Source organism: Megalobrama amblycephala, linkage group LG22 (assembly GCF_018812025.1).
Source record: "Megalobrama amblycephala isolate DHTTF-2021 linkage group LG22, ASM1881202v1, whole genome shotgun sequence".
Lineage (NCBI taxonomy): Eukaryota > Metazoa > Chordata > Actinopteri > Cypriniformes > Xenocyprididae > Megalobrama > Megalobrama amblycephala.
Window position 1 is genome coordinate 13889481 of NC_063065.1, and position 19306 is coordinate 13908786.

The 19306-nt window shown below is 36.2% G+C and overlaps 1 protein-coding gene across 2 annotated transcripts in view; it reads left to right on the forward strand.

Annotated features, from left to right (window-relative positions):
* Window positions 1-2727: 2727 nt before the first annotated feature.
* The window catches only part of sh3kbp1 (SH3-domain kinase binding protein 1), a 57203-nt gene continuing 40624 nt past the window's right edge, over window positions 2728-19306 (forward strand). The window contains exons 1-2 of one of the 2 annotated variants that reach the window (XM_048174808.1): window positions 2728-3053; window positions 16414-16571. In XM_048174808.1, coding sequence (XP_048030765.1) covers window positions 3050-3053; window positions 16414-16571 — 162 coding nt within the window. In that variant the 5' untranslated portion in view covers window positions 2728-3049. The remainder of the gene's footprint in view (window positions 3054-16413; window positions 16572-19306) is intronic. The other variant, XM_048174809.1, reaches the window with a different exon arrangement.

A 19306-nucleotide genomic window follows, 5' to 3' on the forward strand; every position in this document is an offset into this window, starting at 1 on the left:
CACAGCATTTGATCACTGGATTTACAGAAATCATTTCACTTTTAAAAATCTGTTTTCTCAACTTTGCAGCATTTCATATCTAATCAACTCCTGACGAACACAATAATTATTATTTGAATTAATAACTCAATGAGTCATGTACAAATTCACGGATTCCCCAACATTTTTTGTCAGCTGAACCTCCTGAGATTTTAAGTTAATAAGTTAGGCCAATAATAAAATTTAAAAAAAAATAAAATAATAATAATAATAATAATAATAATAATAATAATAAAAAAATTAAGTTCACAGTTCTCTGATGTCAGTTAGTGGTCACATGACATGCAGGTAAACAAATAAAATATATCTTTTTATCTCTTTTAGTAAGTGTTTTATTTCGATTGCTTCTTATTTTTAAATTATTTATTTTAAATGTTAAATTTTTATGATTTCATTACATAATAGCTTTTCATTAAACTCACAAACCCCAGTCTGGGAAACCCTAACTTATTGTAATATTTAATACACTTCATGTTGTTGACAAAGAATGGAATATATTTTCTTTTTCTTTGTATTTTTATATCAATATGGCACAAGATTATCCTATTCAAATCAATGTGATAAATGAGTTTAGTCAAAAGTAATCTAAAATAGTCAGATTATTACCATAAATGTATGTAATGGATTACGTAACTAACTACAATTTTTGTCATGTAATTTGGAATCAGTAACTGATTACAGTTTGTAAGTAATCTACCCAGCTCTGTATATATATCTCCTATATATTACTGTTCTTATCCAGTTTTTTAGAACTCTAATTAACAAACAGCAAATTAGAAATTAGACTGACAATTGGAATATAATTTATTTTAGTTTAACAGTATTTAATACATGTCATTAAAAGAACAAAGAGGGGAAAAAAAACATTCTTGGCCCTACCTAATATTTTTTTTAAAATGCTTTTACAGAATAGGTCATATTTAAACTGTATAAACAGGTATATGCATGAATGGGGGCAGTGAGTAAGCAGAAGGTATTAGGAAGCCAAAGGTTCAAATCCTGTTTAAGCATTTTATTTCTGAGTCTGACTCAGAACTTCTGTAGAATAATTTATGTGTTCCTTTTATCTCATAATTCAGACTTTATAACTTGCATATCTCACAATTCTGTAGCCTGAGGGAGAAAAAAGTAAGAATTGTGAGTTTATATCAGTACTGACATAAAAAGTCGCAATTATTTTTTTTATTTTGTGGCGGAAACAATCTTTCATAGTTTGCATACCTCAATGTGTCAAAAAAAAAAATTGCATGTTGAGGCCTAAGCATTCTGGCAGACCTTTTCCTTCCTCTTTCAATGCTTTCACCTGCTCTCTCTCTCTTTGCCCTATTTGTGTTCTGTTGCTATCGTGTGTCTCTGTCCTCTCTTGGTTTCCACCATTACTGCACAGCAGCTGACTGCACTTTCTGCTGTCTAAAGCACATTCCTCTGTCTCTGTGTGTTTATGTGATTAGTAGTCATTCCAGCATTAATGGTGCTATAGTAGAGATCCACTCAGTTAAGCCCCATTAATGCACAACAGGGGAACATCCAAAGTATGTTTACCGACTTAAACCAAGTAGAATATTAGACAAAAAATATGGGAATAGTACTAAAAGTAATAGTAAATAGTACTGTTTTATATTTGAATATTTCTTAAAGGGATAGTTCACCCAAAATTGAAAATTCTGTCATCATTTACTAACCCTTATGTTGTTCCAAACCTGTATGAGTTTCTTTCTTCTGTTGAACATAAAATAAGATATTTTGAAGAATGTTGGTAACCAGACAGATGACAGTAGCCATTGATTTAGGAAAAAAAAAATACTATGGAAGTCAATGGCTACCGTCAATTGTCTGGTTACAAACATTCTTCAAAATATCTTCTTTTGTGTTCAGCAGATGAAAAGAAATTCATACAGGTCTGGAACAACTTGAGGGCGTTGGATGACATAATTTTTTTTTTTGGGGGGGTGAACTATCCCTTTAAGGAGGCATGGCGAAAAATTAATTCAAAAGTTCACCGTCGGTTGTATCCCAAACTGGCCACAGGGTGGCAGTAGTGACTTTGCAAACAGCATAACAGAGAACTTGCCCATGTAGGTTAACAAAATGGGTATTTAGATGTTTTTATTTTAAAAATAGTAATTTAGGGCTCATTTGTAGGTTGATATATTATAAACACAAATCCATGCTCTATAATATACCATCTTTTTAATTATTTAACATGGCTAAGATCTCATCAACCGGAATGTTCATATACTAACACAACATTTTATATAGCCTAGGAGTGAGTTTCCTATAAGTGTTACAGGTTGTGACAACAGCCCTCTATTTGACGTTAGAGAATAAGTTTAAGAATAAGTGGTAGATTTAGCATACAAATATGGGAATATTACATCAAAGTTTGGCATACATCTACAGACGTTTAAACAAAACACTGCCCAGTCTCCCTATAGTTTACATTCCTTTCCTTTAGTTATTTAAAAGTAACCAAATATGTTACACTTCGGTGATTAAACTCCATAACGCCCAGTATTGAGTAAACAAAAACATAGGTCCTCACAAGAACACGTTTTTAGAAACAATTACCTGCGACTTGCAGGCTCCAGGTAGGCCTATTTATTTGTAAAACGGTGGAAAATCCCGTTCGATGGCATCAATCATTACAGCGCATCCTTCCAGTTCTCGCGAGAACTTTCGGTTCATGAGCGCCACTGAGCGCAGTGATGGCAAGCTGGAGTTCGTAAAGCGACGGAGGCAAAACTGTAGTGAAGCGCCTTACGGCTGGGGCAACATCCACATCATTTCTTTCCCCTCTGCATTGTTGCCCCTGACCCTTTTGCTCTTTTTTTAATGAGGGGCAGAATAATTTGCAAGAAATATGCTTAGAAGCCGCGTTCCTCTTTCATTTTAAGTGATTATTTGAGGTATTTCCGACCCAGTGTGCTGCATCTCCGAAAGTAGCGGATTTCTTTTTTTTCTCTACATTGAAATCATCCTAGAGAAACACGCCGCGTAAACAAGTTCATAAATGGGTGAGTACAACATATTTGGGCAAAGTCCGTTCATTTTTAAGCTAGATCTTGACCTCGGTGTGCTAATGATGTGTCATTTAAAACATTAATGAAACTGATATAATTGACAGTGTTTGCATGATGCGTCCGTCGCACTATTATAACTATAGAAAGAAGATCTGATCATTTCAAGATGTGGACACGTTTGCATGTTTTTCCCCCTCTTCTCTGCTGCTCAGAGATCATGAAGAGTTAAAAGCTGAATTTCATTTCCCTCTGAGGTTTCCTGCTCTCCTCCAGCTGTCCGTTATGTTTCTCTTTACAGATGTGGCTTTTGCTATATTTTTTCATAAGGATGTGAAGGAACGCTCTTTTCATTGTGCATATTATTTTATTATGACCTAACATAAACTGCTCATCACATTTGATCTGTTTTCATTTTTGGATTACCATAAATAGTTCTGAATAAACTACATATTGACCCATATGACTGATACAGATTATTGCATATAGACTTATGTTGAAACGTCTGTTAATCGGCACAAAAACACAAAATGGTGTACAAAAAAGCTAATATTAATAATTCATAAATCGTAATAGACTCCCATATCTGCAGGCTGATTAATTGGTTAATATTCTTTAGGGATGCACCGATATATACATATTTTGGTCGATACGATAACCGATAATTCTTTATATTTGAAAGCCGATAACCGATATATTGGCCGATAAATCTATCAATCAAACATTTTTATATAATTTTATAAGTTTCAACATTAAAGCCATATCCCAAGCGCAAAATTATAGTGTTTTCAATCTCACAGACTTGGAAAGGAAATTATCCATGATTTATCGGCGCTAATATATATCGGCCAAAATTTCTTATCTTATCTTATGAACTTATATCGGCCGATACAGATATGGTGGCCGATATATATTGTGCATCCCTAATATTCTTACATTATTGTTATCAGTTTTGGGCATTAACTGTACTGAGCATGATGGATTCTGATTGGCTGACAGTGTTTTTATCATTCATCACCTGGAAAAAATATTTTTAACTGTGTCGATATAGTTGTGATGTGGACTCTGCTATTATTTTAAATTCAGGATGATTTTTAAAATGATATCGTTATAGTTATCAGTCTTCAGTGTTGTTAAAGGACAATACACATTTTCTATTTTAATATATTTTAGTGAATATTAAGTTAATAAGTGTTCATTTAAATTCAGTGGAATGTGGCAAAGTTTCTTTGCGATCAAATTGGCTTTGAGATTAACTATAGGGTTATGAAATTCAACTATATCCTAATGTTAAAGTTAGAACTGAGTCCCTGCCCTATATTTTTTGAAGAAAAGATCCTGCTACTTCCGTTTCATTGCGACTTTTGGTAGGAAAGTGTGAATATTGGTAAATAATATTGGTCAAAAATGCTTCTTACATTAGGTTTCATCACATTATCTGCTTTAAATGAAGCAGACTTGTTTGTACGTTTGTTTTTAAACAGACTGCCTCCCTTGACGCCCACAAGCTCATCAATGGGCAGCTGCAGCCGAAACTGTTTTTAGCATCTCAGTCCAAAAACTAGTCATTGGTGTTGTTTTCTTATACAGCACTGATGATAAAACAGGATGACAGACATTTTTTAGTAATGTCACACCATTGTGAAATGAGAACTGCAGAGTCATCACTGTAGGGTAATCTCATATATAAGACTGAGCCTATGATTGGCATTGGATTACAGCCATTTATGGTTTACATTTAACACACTAAAAGCAACTTCTTATTGAGTGAAGCGCTAACAGATGTACAATCCTCTTATGATCCGTCCTGTTCTAAGCACTCTCCCGTGATGAGCTCATCAAAAAGGGGGACGTCTTTGACAAAACACCAGCGTGAGACAGTCACACGCGTGTCTCTGATCTTTTGGCAAGATTCATCAAAGCATTAAGATCAACAGACATACGTGTTAAAAATTTAAACCGCACAATCCTGGCTTTCAGCACATCGCACATCACATTTGGTTACATTCTTTAGTGGCTAAAGCCATCCGTGTACAAACCCACCAGAGTGTTTGTTAGGAAAAGGTTTGTTAGTTTCTGCCTAAACATAAACGGTAATGGATATTAATGACTCGGGGCCTGCTGTGTGTACCAACTATTTCAAAACATAAATCAATGACACAAACAGGAGTGCAGGAATGATATGATCTAAAAATCAATCTGACAAATGATCCATGCTTTGCACTAAATGTGGAAAACATGTAAAACATGCAAAAATGTTGTACCTTATCAACCCCTAAAGGATGCATATTAGTACCTTAAGGGATAGTTTACATGAAAATGAACATTCTGTTATTATTTACACACCTTCATGTACACTGGTTTTTGTCCATACAGTGGAAGTCAGTGAAGCCCAATGCAACATTAACATTCATTATAGGGGAAAAAAAATACACTGAGACATCTTTCAAAACATCTTCTTTTGTGTTCTGCAGAAGAAAGTAAGTTATGCAGGTTTGGAACGACTGGAATGATCACTTTAAGGTAATAATATGCACCCTTTACGGGGAAAAGGTGCAAAAGGTTTGCTTTTGTAAAGTTTGAATTGGCTGTTTCACATGACACACATGTATGAAATATTTAGTGACTTATTTAGTGATATTATTAACATTATTAAAAGGCCAAGCCTAAAAATGAATACTTTTCAGAATAGTATACATGACCCTCCTGTGATTTCTAATTCAGTAGTGAACATCCTGACTGACTTCATTCTTAAACCACAACATACATTCTAAAGGACTCCTTGTTATGATTTCACTTTTTAACTTTAGGTGTAGGGCTGGGCGATATATCGCATGCGATTGTCACGCGCATTTCGTCAGTAAAGCCGGTTCCCTGATTACCGCTAAATCGCCATCACCTGCTTTCAAATGGAGCGGCATTTAATATACAGAGCCATAGATCACTAATAAGCTACGCAATATCGCGTTCATTATCGAAGGCGATTCATCTGCAATATGAACGCGATATTGCGTGGCTTGTCAGTGATCTACGGTTCTGTCTATTAAATGCCGCTCCATTTGAAAGCAGGTGATGGCGATTTAGCGGTAATCAGGGTACCGGCTTTACTGACGAAATGCGCGTGACAATCGCATGCGATATATCGCCCAGCCCTATTTAGGTGGTGTGTAATGTTGCTGTTAGATCATAAAACAACACCTGCAAAGATACGATGTTCAAGTTCATTGCAAAGGGAGATATTTTCTTATACAGAAATCGCTACAACAAATGGATGATAGGAACTACAATGAGCTTCTTCCTGGGTTGGGAACATCACAAACCCCAAAATTTTCATAAAACCTGCCCCCAGGAACATGCAACAAAGGGGGTGAGGCCATGTTGGGCTGCTTTAGAGAAGAGGAAGAGATGTTGTAGTAGTGTTGTCACCATGCCATCATTTTACGCCGGACTGCTTCACAAACGAGGGTCAATTCAACACTGGATTTGCACAAAAGATTAACATGACGGCAAATGCTAGTCAATGAGTTGAATCAACTACATAAATTTATCCACTAAGCATTGAGAAATGTCCAGTTGCATTGGAGTCTTCCTGAGTCTCTCCATCAGTGTCTGAACACTGTTACAGACAGTCGTCATTTTGGCTGCGTGAGATTCTCCAGCTTTGTTGTTGTTGAGCAACCGAAGCGCGAGCTGTTAAAGCCCCGCCCTCTTCTGGAAAGCAGCCAAATAGGGGCAAATTTGACAAGCTATAATAAATGATCTGTAGGGTATTTTGAACTTGGGTATTTGAAACTTCAGACACATTCTGGGGACACCAGAGACTTAGGCCCAATCCCAATTCTATTTTATACCCCTACCCCTTCTCCTCCAACCAAATGAGAATTGGGACACCCCTGCCCCTTCACGTGAATGCGCGAAACAAAGGGGAAGGGGAAAGGGGAAGGGGTAAGGGGTAGAATTTGGATTGGGCCTTATATTACATCTTGTAAAAGGGGCATTATACATCCCCTTCAAAAACATACATTTCAAAAGTTTTTTTTCTGTTATCTTTTTTGCAGCAATGCCATTGAAGAACCGTTTTTGGGTTCCCCAAAGAACCTCTCAGAGACCAGATCTTAAAATAACTTTTTTTTCTTTTTTTTTTACTGAAGAACATTTGTGTAAGAAAAAGGTTTCATGGATATTTAAGGTTCTTCATAGAACCATCAATGCCAGTAGAGAACCTTTTATTTTTAAGAGGTGCAGGAATTTATTTTCCTCTGTTTTGAATTAAACATGCTATCAGTAAGTGAATTCATAGTGATCAAGGGCTCCCTGTGAATCCTCATATCGCATGCAAGTTAATGAAGCCCTGGCTTCCTCTGTTACTGTTTTCGCCGCAAGCTCCAGGTTTGCTTTTCCTCCCCAGTGACGTGGTGTGCTTTGGATTCTGGGAAGTGTTGCACTGTACTCCTACTCCGGTCTCTTTACTATCATGGCTGCTGTGTCATGCTCATTCATTGCCCTTTGGCAGAGAACAGGGAAGTGGTAGAGAGGCATGTTTCTGTGTACGGCGAGTTCCCGTTATCGTGGAGCATTTACACATCTACCACAAGTTCCCCCATGTTATAATAGCTGCTCATTTATTGTCAGTGGAAACATTGTAGCGGAACCAGTCATAGTTGTTCATATATCATACTTTTCTGCCTAAAGGTGATAGGTTTTGGAAAATCTCCACATCTGCACTTTCTTTTGTTTTTTTGGTTACTAAATATTTTAGCTAATTTAATTATTCTTTCAGCTTCCAATAAGAGTATGTTATGCTCCATTTAACACATCTTACCATGTTTAAATCCATTTCTGTTGATTTTTTTCCCTCCAAAAGCAGCACAGAAAATGCTAATTTTCTGCAGATGCCTTCTGGGTATGCTTATGTTAAATTGTAGCATTCATCGGTCCTAATAAAATAATTCAGAAAAGAGTTATTTTGGATGGCATAGATCGTCATCGTACCGGAGGGAAATGCACAATATGCAGTAATAAAAACCATAAGGATTTGTATCAGATGGAAAAATAATAAAGTTTTCCTCATAAAAACAGAAGGAGGAAAGAGTTATGTGTTTTGAAGCATGAGTAATCATTGATTTCTTAAGTCTACAGGAGATTGCTCCATTCACGAGTTAAAGTGCAAGACAGACTTAAAGTGTCATGTGGTACTAGAGATGATCCATCATAGCCAGTAGTATAAGAGTTTTGTACGATATTGTGCAATAGCTCCAGATTTATTCATCACATACAGTCGAAAACATTTGCTGAAAGAGCTTTTGGACATTAATAATTTACATTTTGTTACACTCGCTGAACATTTCACTTCTAAATCATGCATTTAAGCTATGATGAAACTTTGTCTCTGCAGTATATGCACTCATATATCCACATTAGGACATACAAACAGCCAAGTGCTTTGTGCACACAAGTACCTTCATGATTTATTAACGTGTTTGACTTTGGAGCAGGAACTTTAAAAAGAGAGTTGTAAAATTGTTGTGTGTTTGCTTTAAGGAAGGCATTGAGCACAAGAGTGTTTGTCCTACATACTACATCATTTAATGGCATGTTAACTGCATGTTTTATGGGAAAAGTGGGTCATTTTGTGTATTCCACCAATCGTATGTTAGTTTCTCTGAATTTCTGCACATGACCCAAGTATAACCCACATAATAAGTGCTTGGCTGACACAATTTGGGAAGCCGGGACGCATGGCGAGCCACATGTGGTCATGTGTTTAAGAGAATCTTCCCCTTTTCTACTATATAAAGATCCTGTAAATAATATTCTTAATGGTGCTTAAATATAATTTTGCAATTATTTACAAATATTATATTTAATATTTACTTTATTTATTAAATGCTAATATATATATATATATATATATATTTTTATGTTTATTTGATCAGTTCAGATTCTTGAAGAATGTCATAGGCCTAGTTTCCTTGTTTCAAATGTAAATTATGATTATTTAACTGAAATATTTTTCTCTGAATGTCTGCATTTAATCTCCGTAGTAAAAAGTGTGATGAAAATAGGAAGTTTGATTCATTTTTGAGATTCAATTCTTTCAAATGATTCATTTTGATGAATTGCTTCAAAATACTGATTTGTTTGTCACCTTTTTGTAAATTCGCTTGATTTTAATATGAATGTTTTTTTTGTTTTGTTTTTAATTTATACAAATAGTAATTTGCATTAAGCACAGGGGCTCTCATAGCAGTGGTGATGGACGGCTACGTGCTTTAATAGTAATGTCTCTGGTCAGGTGTGTTGGAGAGTCAACTATACCCAACCCACCCACGTCGAATCAGCTGATTAATGTATATTCATGTCAGTGTTACTTCCTCTGTTGCCTTGACAACTGATCTGTCTAAAGCTCAGACGAAAGGACATTGATGTCTCTTCTAACTGCTAACCTGACCACAGCACAGTGTAGTTTGTGAAATGGGTCAGGATCACGCCTGTGATCACAGCACCGCTCTGAATGTAGTATGCTTGTGTTAGAGTTGGCCATATTTCTCAGTGCTTGTTTGTATCTGCAATTATATTCGGCCTACAGTTCCTTCAATCTCCATTCTGAGGTGTGTAAAAGGTCAGGGTGGCATGAAATGGTTTGGCTGTGAAAGATATCAGCTGTGTTCATTTCACTGACTCACGTTGGAGTCATTTTGAGCCGTTTGCACCTAATGCTCAACCAGTCAGACTTGAGCATGAGCTCTTTGCTGCATAAAAATACTTTTGCAAATGTAATTAATTTAATTCATGTCCGTTCCATTTAATGCAATCTAATACCATAAATTTGATTAACCTTTAGGGAGTGCACGAAGGAAAGAAGGAGTCAGTAGGCTCGAATTACCAATTAAAATCTGCTGTAAGTCACAAGCTCCCCATAGACAAGAAACAATGAGGGATTTTAGTTCAATTCAATCACATCATTAGCCAAAAAGGTTGTTCGTACAAAGCTGGAACATTATTGATCTTGTTCTGAATCAATGCAACCCAACAATAATGCATGTGTCTTAACTTCCAAGATTTATGCAAATGGATTGCAGTGGATTATGGATATAATGCTTGTATGACTGGGGAATGGATCAGGCATACATGAATTCAGTGAGAATTACACATCGACTGTGTTGATGTTTAATGCATAAGCTCAGAGAGAGTTGTGCTGCCAAGAAAAGCGCATCACATGGTTTCACTGAGGTCCTCTAAAGCAGACAAACACTTGACTCACATCAGTGCAAATCAGCTGAGTCCAGATACACAGGCTAAAGGAGCTATTTAAGAAGAGGAGTATTTATAGCTGCTCAGGGGATGACCAGCATGCAATGGGGCTAGTAAAAACAATACCACCAATCTTTAATGTGGTCATTTGGGTTCATTCTGAAGAAAATGTGAATGGTGCTTACCTGTGTAAAAGTTGCTGACACACTATGTTGTAGGTTGTTGCCAGGGTGTTGCTATGCAGTTGCTAAGGTGTTCAGAGTTGATTTTAGTGCTTGCTATGCAGTTGCTGTGCTGGTTGCTAAGTTCTAGGTGGTTGCTTGCTTGTTGCTGGCTCAAGTGTCTAATAAATTAGGTATTATGTGGGTCTATCTGATTTTTTTTTTTTTTAAATCATCACGTGATAATTGTCCAGTTATATAGCCTAATATTGGCAACTACCTTGTGATATGATGCACATACATATATCACAAATCATCGCAATGCTTCCAGTGTAAGAAATGAACTTTCCTATTAAAGGGTTAGTTCACTTCAGAATTAAAGGTGCCGTAGAGTCTATGGTGTCCCCTGAATGTGTCGGTGAAGTTTCAGCTCAAAATACCCCATAGATTTTTTTAAATTATCTTTTTTAAATTAATTATTTTTTTATCTGCCTATTTTGGGGCATCATTAAATATGAGCCGATTTAGGCTGCGGCTCCTTTAAATCTTGCGCTCCCCACCCACGGAGCTCACGCTTGCCTTTAACAGCATAAACAAAGTTCACACAGCTAATATAAACCTCAAAATTGGTCTTTAAGTGTTCATCATGCAGCATGTCTAATCGAGTAAGTATGGTATTTATTTGGATGTTTTAATTCTAGGGCACCTTTAAAATTTCCTGATAATATACTCACCCCTATATCATTCAAGATGTTTGTCTTTCTTTCTTCAGTCAAAATTAAATTGTGGTTTTTGAGTAAAACATTCCAGTATTTTTCTCCATATAGTGGACATCAACGGCTACCAACAGGTTGATGTCCAAATTGCAGTTTAAATGCAGTTTCAAAGGGCTCTACACAATGCCAGACGAGGAATAAGGGTCTTATCTAGCAAAACAATCAGTCATTTTTTTTTTTTTAAATTAAAACTGTATATACTTTTTAACCACAAATGCTCGTCTTGCACTGCTCTGCAATAGCCACGCATTACGTAATCATGTTGGAAAGGTCACGCTTGACGTAGGCAAAAGTATGCTGTAGGGCGAAAAATCTAATTTTCTCCTCCAACTTCAAAATTGTCCAACATCATTGTTTTACCTTTTTTTTTGGTAAAGGCCGTTTGACTTGGTCTTTGCACATTCGCTTTGTAAACACTTGCTCGGTACTTCCGCCTACATCACGCGTGACCTTTCTAAAATGATTACGTAATGCGTGGCGTGGCGCAGAGCAGTGCAAGACGAGCATCTGTGGTTAAAAAGTATATAATTTTTATTTTATGTTTTAGAAAATGACCAATCGTTTCACTAGACAAGACCCTTATTCGTCAGCTGGGATCGTTTAGAGCCCTTTGAAGCTGCATTGAAACTGCAATTTGGACCTTCAACCCACTGGTAGCCACTGAAGTCCACTATATGGAGAAAAATCCTGGAATGTTTTCCTCAAAAACCTTTAAATTCTTTTCGACTGAAGAAAGAAAGACATAAACATCTTGGATGACATGGGGGTGAGTAAATTATCAGGAAATTTTAATTCTGAAGTGAACTGAGTTTTCTTTATGGGGATTTTTTATTTGATTAAAAATATATATTATATTTCAAATAAAGTTTAAATAATATATTTCATTTTATTTAAAAAATATTTTGTTATCCTTTGTCAAATACTTTAATATAATAAATTCAGCAATTTCTGAGTAATTATTTTGAGAATGTATTTCCTCTTACAGATCATATTGAATCAACAAAAAGCAGAAGAACTTTTGTAACCCTCATATTTTGAATTTCTTGCCCTGGATGTGTCAATAATTACTGGATCCTGATTCGGTCTCTCTTGTGACCAATAAAAAGAAAGACAAGAATCAACAGGAAGCAGCTTTGTTGTTTTATGTCCGTCATTCTAGTGTGTTGTTGTGTGTGAGTGTGTTTGTGTAGGTCAGCTGACGAAAGGTCGCGCTGAAAAGTCAGACAGAGACTAACATTTGTGGGTGTGGCGGAGATTCAAGACAAACTCAAGTATTCTCAGTGTGGGGGTGGAAGTGTGTGTGGGAGGGTTTTTTGGATGATGTTTCTCCATAAACATAGCAGCTGTGCTTTATGTCACATCTTTATTTCTAACCCAAACTTCAAACAGCTGGAAGACGAGAGAGAGAGAGAGAGAGAGAGAGAGAGAGAGAGAGAGAGAGAGAGAGAAAGATGGGCTGACTTGATGGTCATCATTCAGGATGTCATCAAAGTCTAGCTTAGCAGTTCCTTTTAAAGAATAAAATATCCAACATGGTGTTCCAGGTCTATGGAAAGGTCAAGGATGAATTGTTGTGATTAAGGTCATGTTATGATCCGCCTATGTATAGAAATATAATCTATGCCAGCAGAACTCCACAGGAAACTCCTCTGATTATCACTTAAATGGAGTGTCCATCATTCACACTTTTCCTGATCCTTGTATGTTTGTTTATTATATAAATAAATGTTTATATATTAATATATTACACTTGTATTTTTAAATGTTAATTTTATATATAAATTTGTATATAAATTCTGGCTGATACTGTTAAGCGTATAATTTTTTTAATTTATATATATATATATATATATATATATCATTAACTATTACTTGGAACCAAGAGCTGCATCCTCAGCTTCCATTTAAAATGTTGAACTTTTAATTATTATTATTTTAGTACCAGGAATCAAATTACTTTAATGAAGAACACATACAGCGACTAGAAGTAATATGATTCCAAAACAAATGACTCTTTGATTCACTTCAGATTCAGATTCACTTCTCTTTAGTGAATCAAAACATGAATGACTCGAGTTCACACTATTTGTCTGTGTGTGTATATATATATATATATATATATATATATATATATATCTGACCGAGTTCTGCTGTGCTCTAAATCACTCACAAATCTTATGATAATTCGATAATCTCCATTCAGTTTCACACAATATTAGTTGTTTTCATGCCTTTTGCACAACATTGCACCATTTCATGCTTTTCATCTTCAGAAAGATCTTTCTTCCTCCCCATATTGCATGAGAACTGTGACTTGCTTAATAATGTGGAACAACCTCTAAGTAGGGTTTCCATAGATCTGGCAAATTATTTTGTCTGAGATTGATACCAGTTATCTAAAAAGACATGGATAAATAAACAAACAAACATTTTCTTAGAAAAACTAATATCTGAATGTTTATTGTACTGAAATCTTACTGATATGTCAATTGCATAATAATTTGGAACACAGTGTACACTGTCACACTTTTTTTAAAATATTTTTTTACATTTTACACTAAAATAAATATCTAATATTGACCAATACAATACATTAAAAAAATTACTCAGATTGGCTCTTAACCAGTATGGTCCTGGGAATATTGTGCATCCCTATTTTTATTATGGATTTTTGGTTAATTTAATTAAGCTTTTATAAACTGAATTCTACAAGTTTTTCCAACATAGCAATGGAGGAAAGGCAAAAAAGTCTGCAGAGATTCTGTCTGGGCCTGATCAGACATTAGAGATGATAAATCTCCATATAACAACACAGACTGTATCATTTCTGTAGTTATATTGTGTGTGGGGGATTGTGCCGGTAGGTTTTTTATATCTGTGCGTATGCGTAGGCGCGTTTCACCAGATGTTTGGACGTATTCGGTACCTTTGTGTTTGTTATGGCTGCGGGCTGACCGATTTCTTTCATACGACCTCATGCTTTTCTCCCTGCACAGCTCAGCAGTTTCTAGAATGTTCTGCAGGGTCATCTGAGGGATCATAAAGACCATGCTTTTATGTATTTCTGAATACCTAATGGTATCAATACCCTTGTGAATTAAGAGATTATTTGGTATCCAATTCGAAACCTGTAGTCAGAGGTGCCATAAAGAGCAAAGATTGTATAGATGTCACAAAGGATGTTTGCAGTGTCCTGCTGTGTATGTTTGTATCTGTGCAACATGCGTTGCATTGAAGCGAAGTGTGAGTGTGATCTCGTCTTGTGTGGCATGGCTTGATGACTCATAAACGCATCATTGTGATGTTCTATCTCCATCTCTTATCCCCATCCTCACAGTAACCCCTTCTGACCATCATGACCTCATGCAAACACACGATTCAATTCAAGCCCTCAGAGCGTCACAAAGCTGGGAGGATGACATGCTCATCCTGCAATTCCCTAACAGAAATAGCAACTCTGTAGTTAAAAAGCTTCCTTGAAATATTACAAGCTATAACATGAAAATACCTTGTCACTTTCATTTCTCGGTTCCTTGTTTTGTTGCTTTTGCTCCTGCCTTGATCTCACCTAGAGGAATCCTCCCCTCTGCAGTGAAAACATGCCTGTTGATGCTCCAGGGGCCTATCAGCTCTTATCTTTACAGAAGGACTCATATCTTTCTCTTGCTATCTCAGTATATGTTTTATTACTGTATATATATATATATATATATATATATATATATATATATATATATATATATATATATATATATATATGATTATGTGATAAAACATATGAAGTTATGATGTTGTTAGAACACACATGACAAAGTAGTTTCTGTGGTAAGCATTACTATTTGTTGCTCAATTGGGGATTTGCACAAACCTTAAAGGTACAGTGAGCCATTTCTGTGTCTAGTGGCATCAAATAGAATTGCAATAAAAATAAATCTTTTGAAAGTGATTACACTTACGACAATAAAATGGTTAAAAAAATCCCTTGCATTTACAGTATATAGAAGGAAAGTCCAGAGCCAAATCTAGAGACCAGAATATTATATAGAGACTTGGGAATGGGCTCTTTTGACTCTTCTGAACAGGGAGTCCAATCTTGCTCCTGGAGGGACACTGTCCTGCAAAGTTTAGCTCCAACCCCAATTAAACGCACCTAAACCAGCTAACCAAGGTCTTACCAGGCATACCAGAAACTGCCAGGCAGATGTGTTGAGGCAAGTTGGAGCTAAAATCTACAGAACAGTGGTCAGTGGCCCCCCCAGGACCGAGTTTGGACACCCCTGCTTTTGACCACTAGGACATCCTAGAATCACCTAGCAACGCTATAATATTTTTGAATAACTTAGCAATGTCCTAGAAACAACCCAGAACACGTAACAGCATAGCAACACAATAAAAACATTCCAAAAAACGTAATCCCCGCATAGGAAGGCCCTGGCGATCACCCTAAAATCACCTAGCAACACCTTAGAAACCATCCAGAATACAAAACAATCACCTAGAAACAACCCAGAACATGCTGATCAACACACTCCAAACATTCCAAATACCTTAGTACCAACATAGCAATGCCCTGGCAACCACCCAGGACACCCTAAAATCACCTAGCAACACCCTAGAAAACATTGAAAACACCCGGTTATCACCTATCAGTGCACTTGAAACCATCCACCCTTGCGACACCCTAGAAACAACCCAGGACACACAGCAACATGCTAGAAAAACACCAAAACATATTACTACATGCATAGCAATGTTCTGGCAACCACCCACAACAGCCTAGAGTTGTTCAGGCAAACACCACTACAAACATCTAGTTTAACATTACTACATAAGAGTAAGACAAAACGGCAACAGTACCAAAAACAGGATCTTTGTGGGTTGCGTATGTCGAATTACAAAAGTCACGTAAAAAAGTGTTTGCTTCTCCTATAAGCTCAAATGTAATGATGATCAAATATATATATTGATGTTTTGTGAGATATAAACAGATCTACTGTAGATAGAGCTTTCTTCTTCGTTGAATGAAGAAAGTTTGTGTCTACACGAGTCTCGTACAGTAATACTGTATATCCTGCTTCCTGTATGCAACCATGACCTCTAAATGTCTCTGTTTGCTTTCCTCTCTCACTCTCTCTCTCTCTCTCTCTCTCTCTCTCTCTTTCTCAGTGGAAGCCATTGTGGAGTTTGATTACCAGGCCCAGCATGATGACGAGTTGACCATCGCTGTCGGTGACATCATCAGTAACATCAGGAAGGATGAGGGGGGCTGGTGGGAGGGAGAGCTGGACGGTCGGAGGGGGCTCTTCCCCGACAACTTTGTCAGGGTAAGTGCTGAACTAAGCATTCGCACTTTTGACCTTTCACTGCAGGAGGTAGTGGATGAATTCATTGCCAGTCTCACGACATGAAACCGGTTCTTTGCCTTAATTTAGCATGACCAAGCTATCAACACTAAATGTGTAAATGGAAATGTGTAAATGGGTGTGCATGTGTTAGGTTGCTCTTAAAAGACTTATTTCAGCAGAACCATTATTTCAAACATCACTTACGACCAAATACAGTACTGTTTTTTTTTATTTATTTATATTTTTATACAGCAAATATGCATTAAATTGATAAAAAGTGTCAGTAAAGACATTTCTAATATTACAAATACATGTTGTTCTTTTAAACTTTCTATTCATCAAAGAATCCTGGAAAAAAATATCACGGTTCTCCACTAAAATATCAAGTAGCACAACTGATTTCAGCATTGATAATAGTAAGAAATGTTTCTTGAGCACCAAATCAGTATATTAGAATGTTTTCTGAAGGATCATGTGACACTGAAAAGTGAAGTAATGATGCTGAAAATTCATCTTTGCCATCACATCATAAATTACATTTTAAAATTATTTTTAAAATAAAAAACAAATTTAAAAAATAAATTTTAAAGATGTCATCGAAAGTTTTTTTACAAGATATAATATAAGTCTAAGGTGTCCCCTGAATGTGTCTGTGAAGTTTCAGCTCAAAATACCCCATAGATTTTTTTTTATTAATTTTTTTAACTGCCTATTTTGGGGCATCATTAAATATGAGCCGATTTATGCTGTGCGGCCCCTTTAAATGCTGACGCTCCCCGCCCACGGAGCTCGCGCTTGCCTTAAACAGTGCCTAAACAAAGTTTACACAGCTAATATAACCCTCAAATGGATCTTTACAAAGTGTTCGTCATGCATGCGGCGGATTATGTGAGTATTGTATACTGTTATATTGTTTACATTTGATTCTGAATGAATTTGAGGCTGTGATCCGTGGCTAACGGCTAATGCTACACTGTTGGAGAGATTTATAAAGAATGAAGTTGTGTTTATGAATTATACAGACTGCAAGTGTTTAAAAATGAAAATAGCGATGGCTCTTGTCTCCGTGAATACAGTAAGAAACAATGGTAACTTTAACCACATTTAACAGTATATTAGCAACATGCTAATGAAACATTTAGAAAGACAGTTTACAAATATCACAAAAAATATCATGATATCATGGATCATGACAGTTAATATTGCTTTATCTGCCATTTTTAGCTATTGTTCTTGCTTGCCTAGTCTGATAATTCAGCTGTGCTGCTCCAGACGTTACTGCCTGCCTTGTGTAATTCCTTTCATAATGTTGGGAACATGGGCTGGCATATGCAAATATTGGGGGCGTACACCCCAACTGTTACGTAACAGTCGGTGTTATGTTGAGATTCGCCTGTTCTTCGGAGGTCTTTTAAACAAATGAGATTTATATAAGAAGGAGAAAACAATGGAGTTTGAGACTCACTGTATGTCATTTCCATGTACTGAACTCTTGTTATTTAACTATGCCAAGATAAATTCAATTTTTCATTTGAGGGCACCTTTAAATTGTAATAATGTTACTGTTTTTACTGTATTTTAGCAAATAAATGCAGTCTTAGTCAAAGATACTTATGAAACATTAAAAAAATCTAAGCTTAAATGTAGTGTAGATTCAAAATGTTAAATTAAATAAGTAATTTACAGTAAAAATCTTGTACCTCTAAACCTCCAAACATGATCAAAATCCATTTTCTTCAAAATTTAAAAGTTTTCTATCAAATGAGACCATGTGCTTGATGAAACCTTGTTTTTAAATATGCCACTTAGATGTGAAATCATTAAAAATGCATTCAGTGTGTTATGGGTTAACAGTGGCTTGCATATAAGCTGGAATGATTGGGATCGATATCTGACAAGTAATCGGCAGTCTGTATCGGCTGCAAAAATCCTGATCGGAGCATTCCTACTATATATATAATAAATACTCATTCTATATCACCCATCACTGTTGTGTGTTCGCAAATGTGTATGTTTGAGTTGAGCTGAACTCAGCAGGCAACTATGAATGCTGACTGTCAGAGGATGGCGAGATTGTTTGTGTCAGTGTGTGTGCTGACTAGAAGAGTGTTGGTCACACTGAGCTGCGGCACTGCAGACGAACAAGATGCTAGTGTTGATTTGAAGAGAAAGAGAGAATCTCTGTGACTTGTGTGCTCTCTCTCTCTGTCTCCAGTGACATCAGTACATCAGGTGCGTATTGCAGCAGGAAACCTGTGAACTCCACTAGCAGGTTGTCATGAGCTCAGGTGTCCATGAAAGCTTGTTAGCGTAGTAGCACTAATAAGGCGTGACATGAGGCTCTTTAATCACACTAGGAGAATTCTCAGTATTTTGTATTCAGTATTGTACATTTGTTTTGTTTATTCCTTACTGTAAACACACTTTTCAACAAGTAATGCCACAAATGTCGGTGTGAACATAAGTGAAAATCATGTGGTTGGCAGAAACATTTACAAGTCAAGTCTTACAGCCCATGTTTTAGCAGTTTTTTTTTTGTTGTATGTTGCAGGTTAGTTTTATAATCCTGATGCAAGATTAATAATTTTTTTGTTCTTTTAGTCTTAGTTTATTTGTTCATTATGATATGCTCATAAATGAAAGCATGTGAAATTTTACTTTAAAGGTGCCCTAGAATTAAAAATTGAATTTATCTTGGCATTGTTAAATAACAA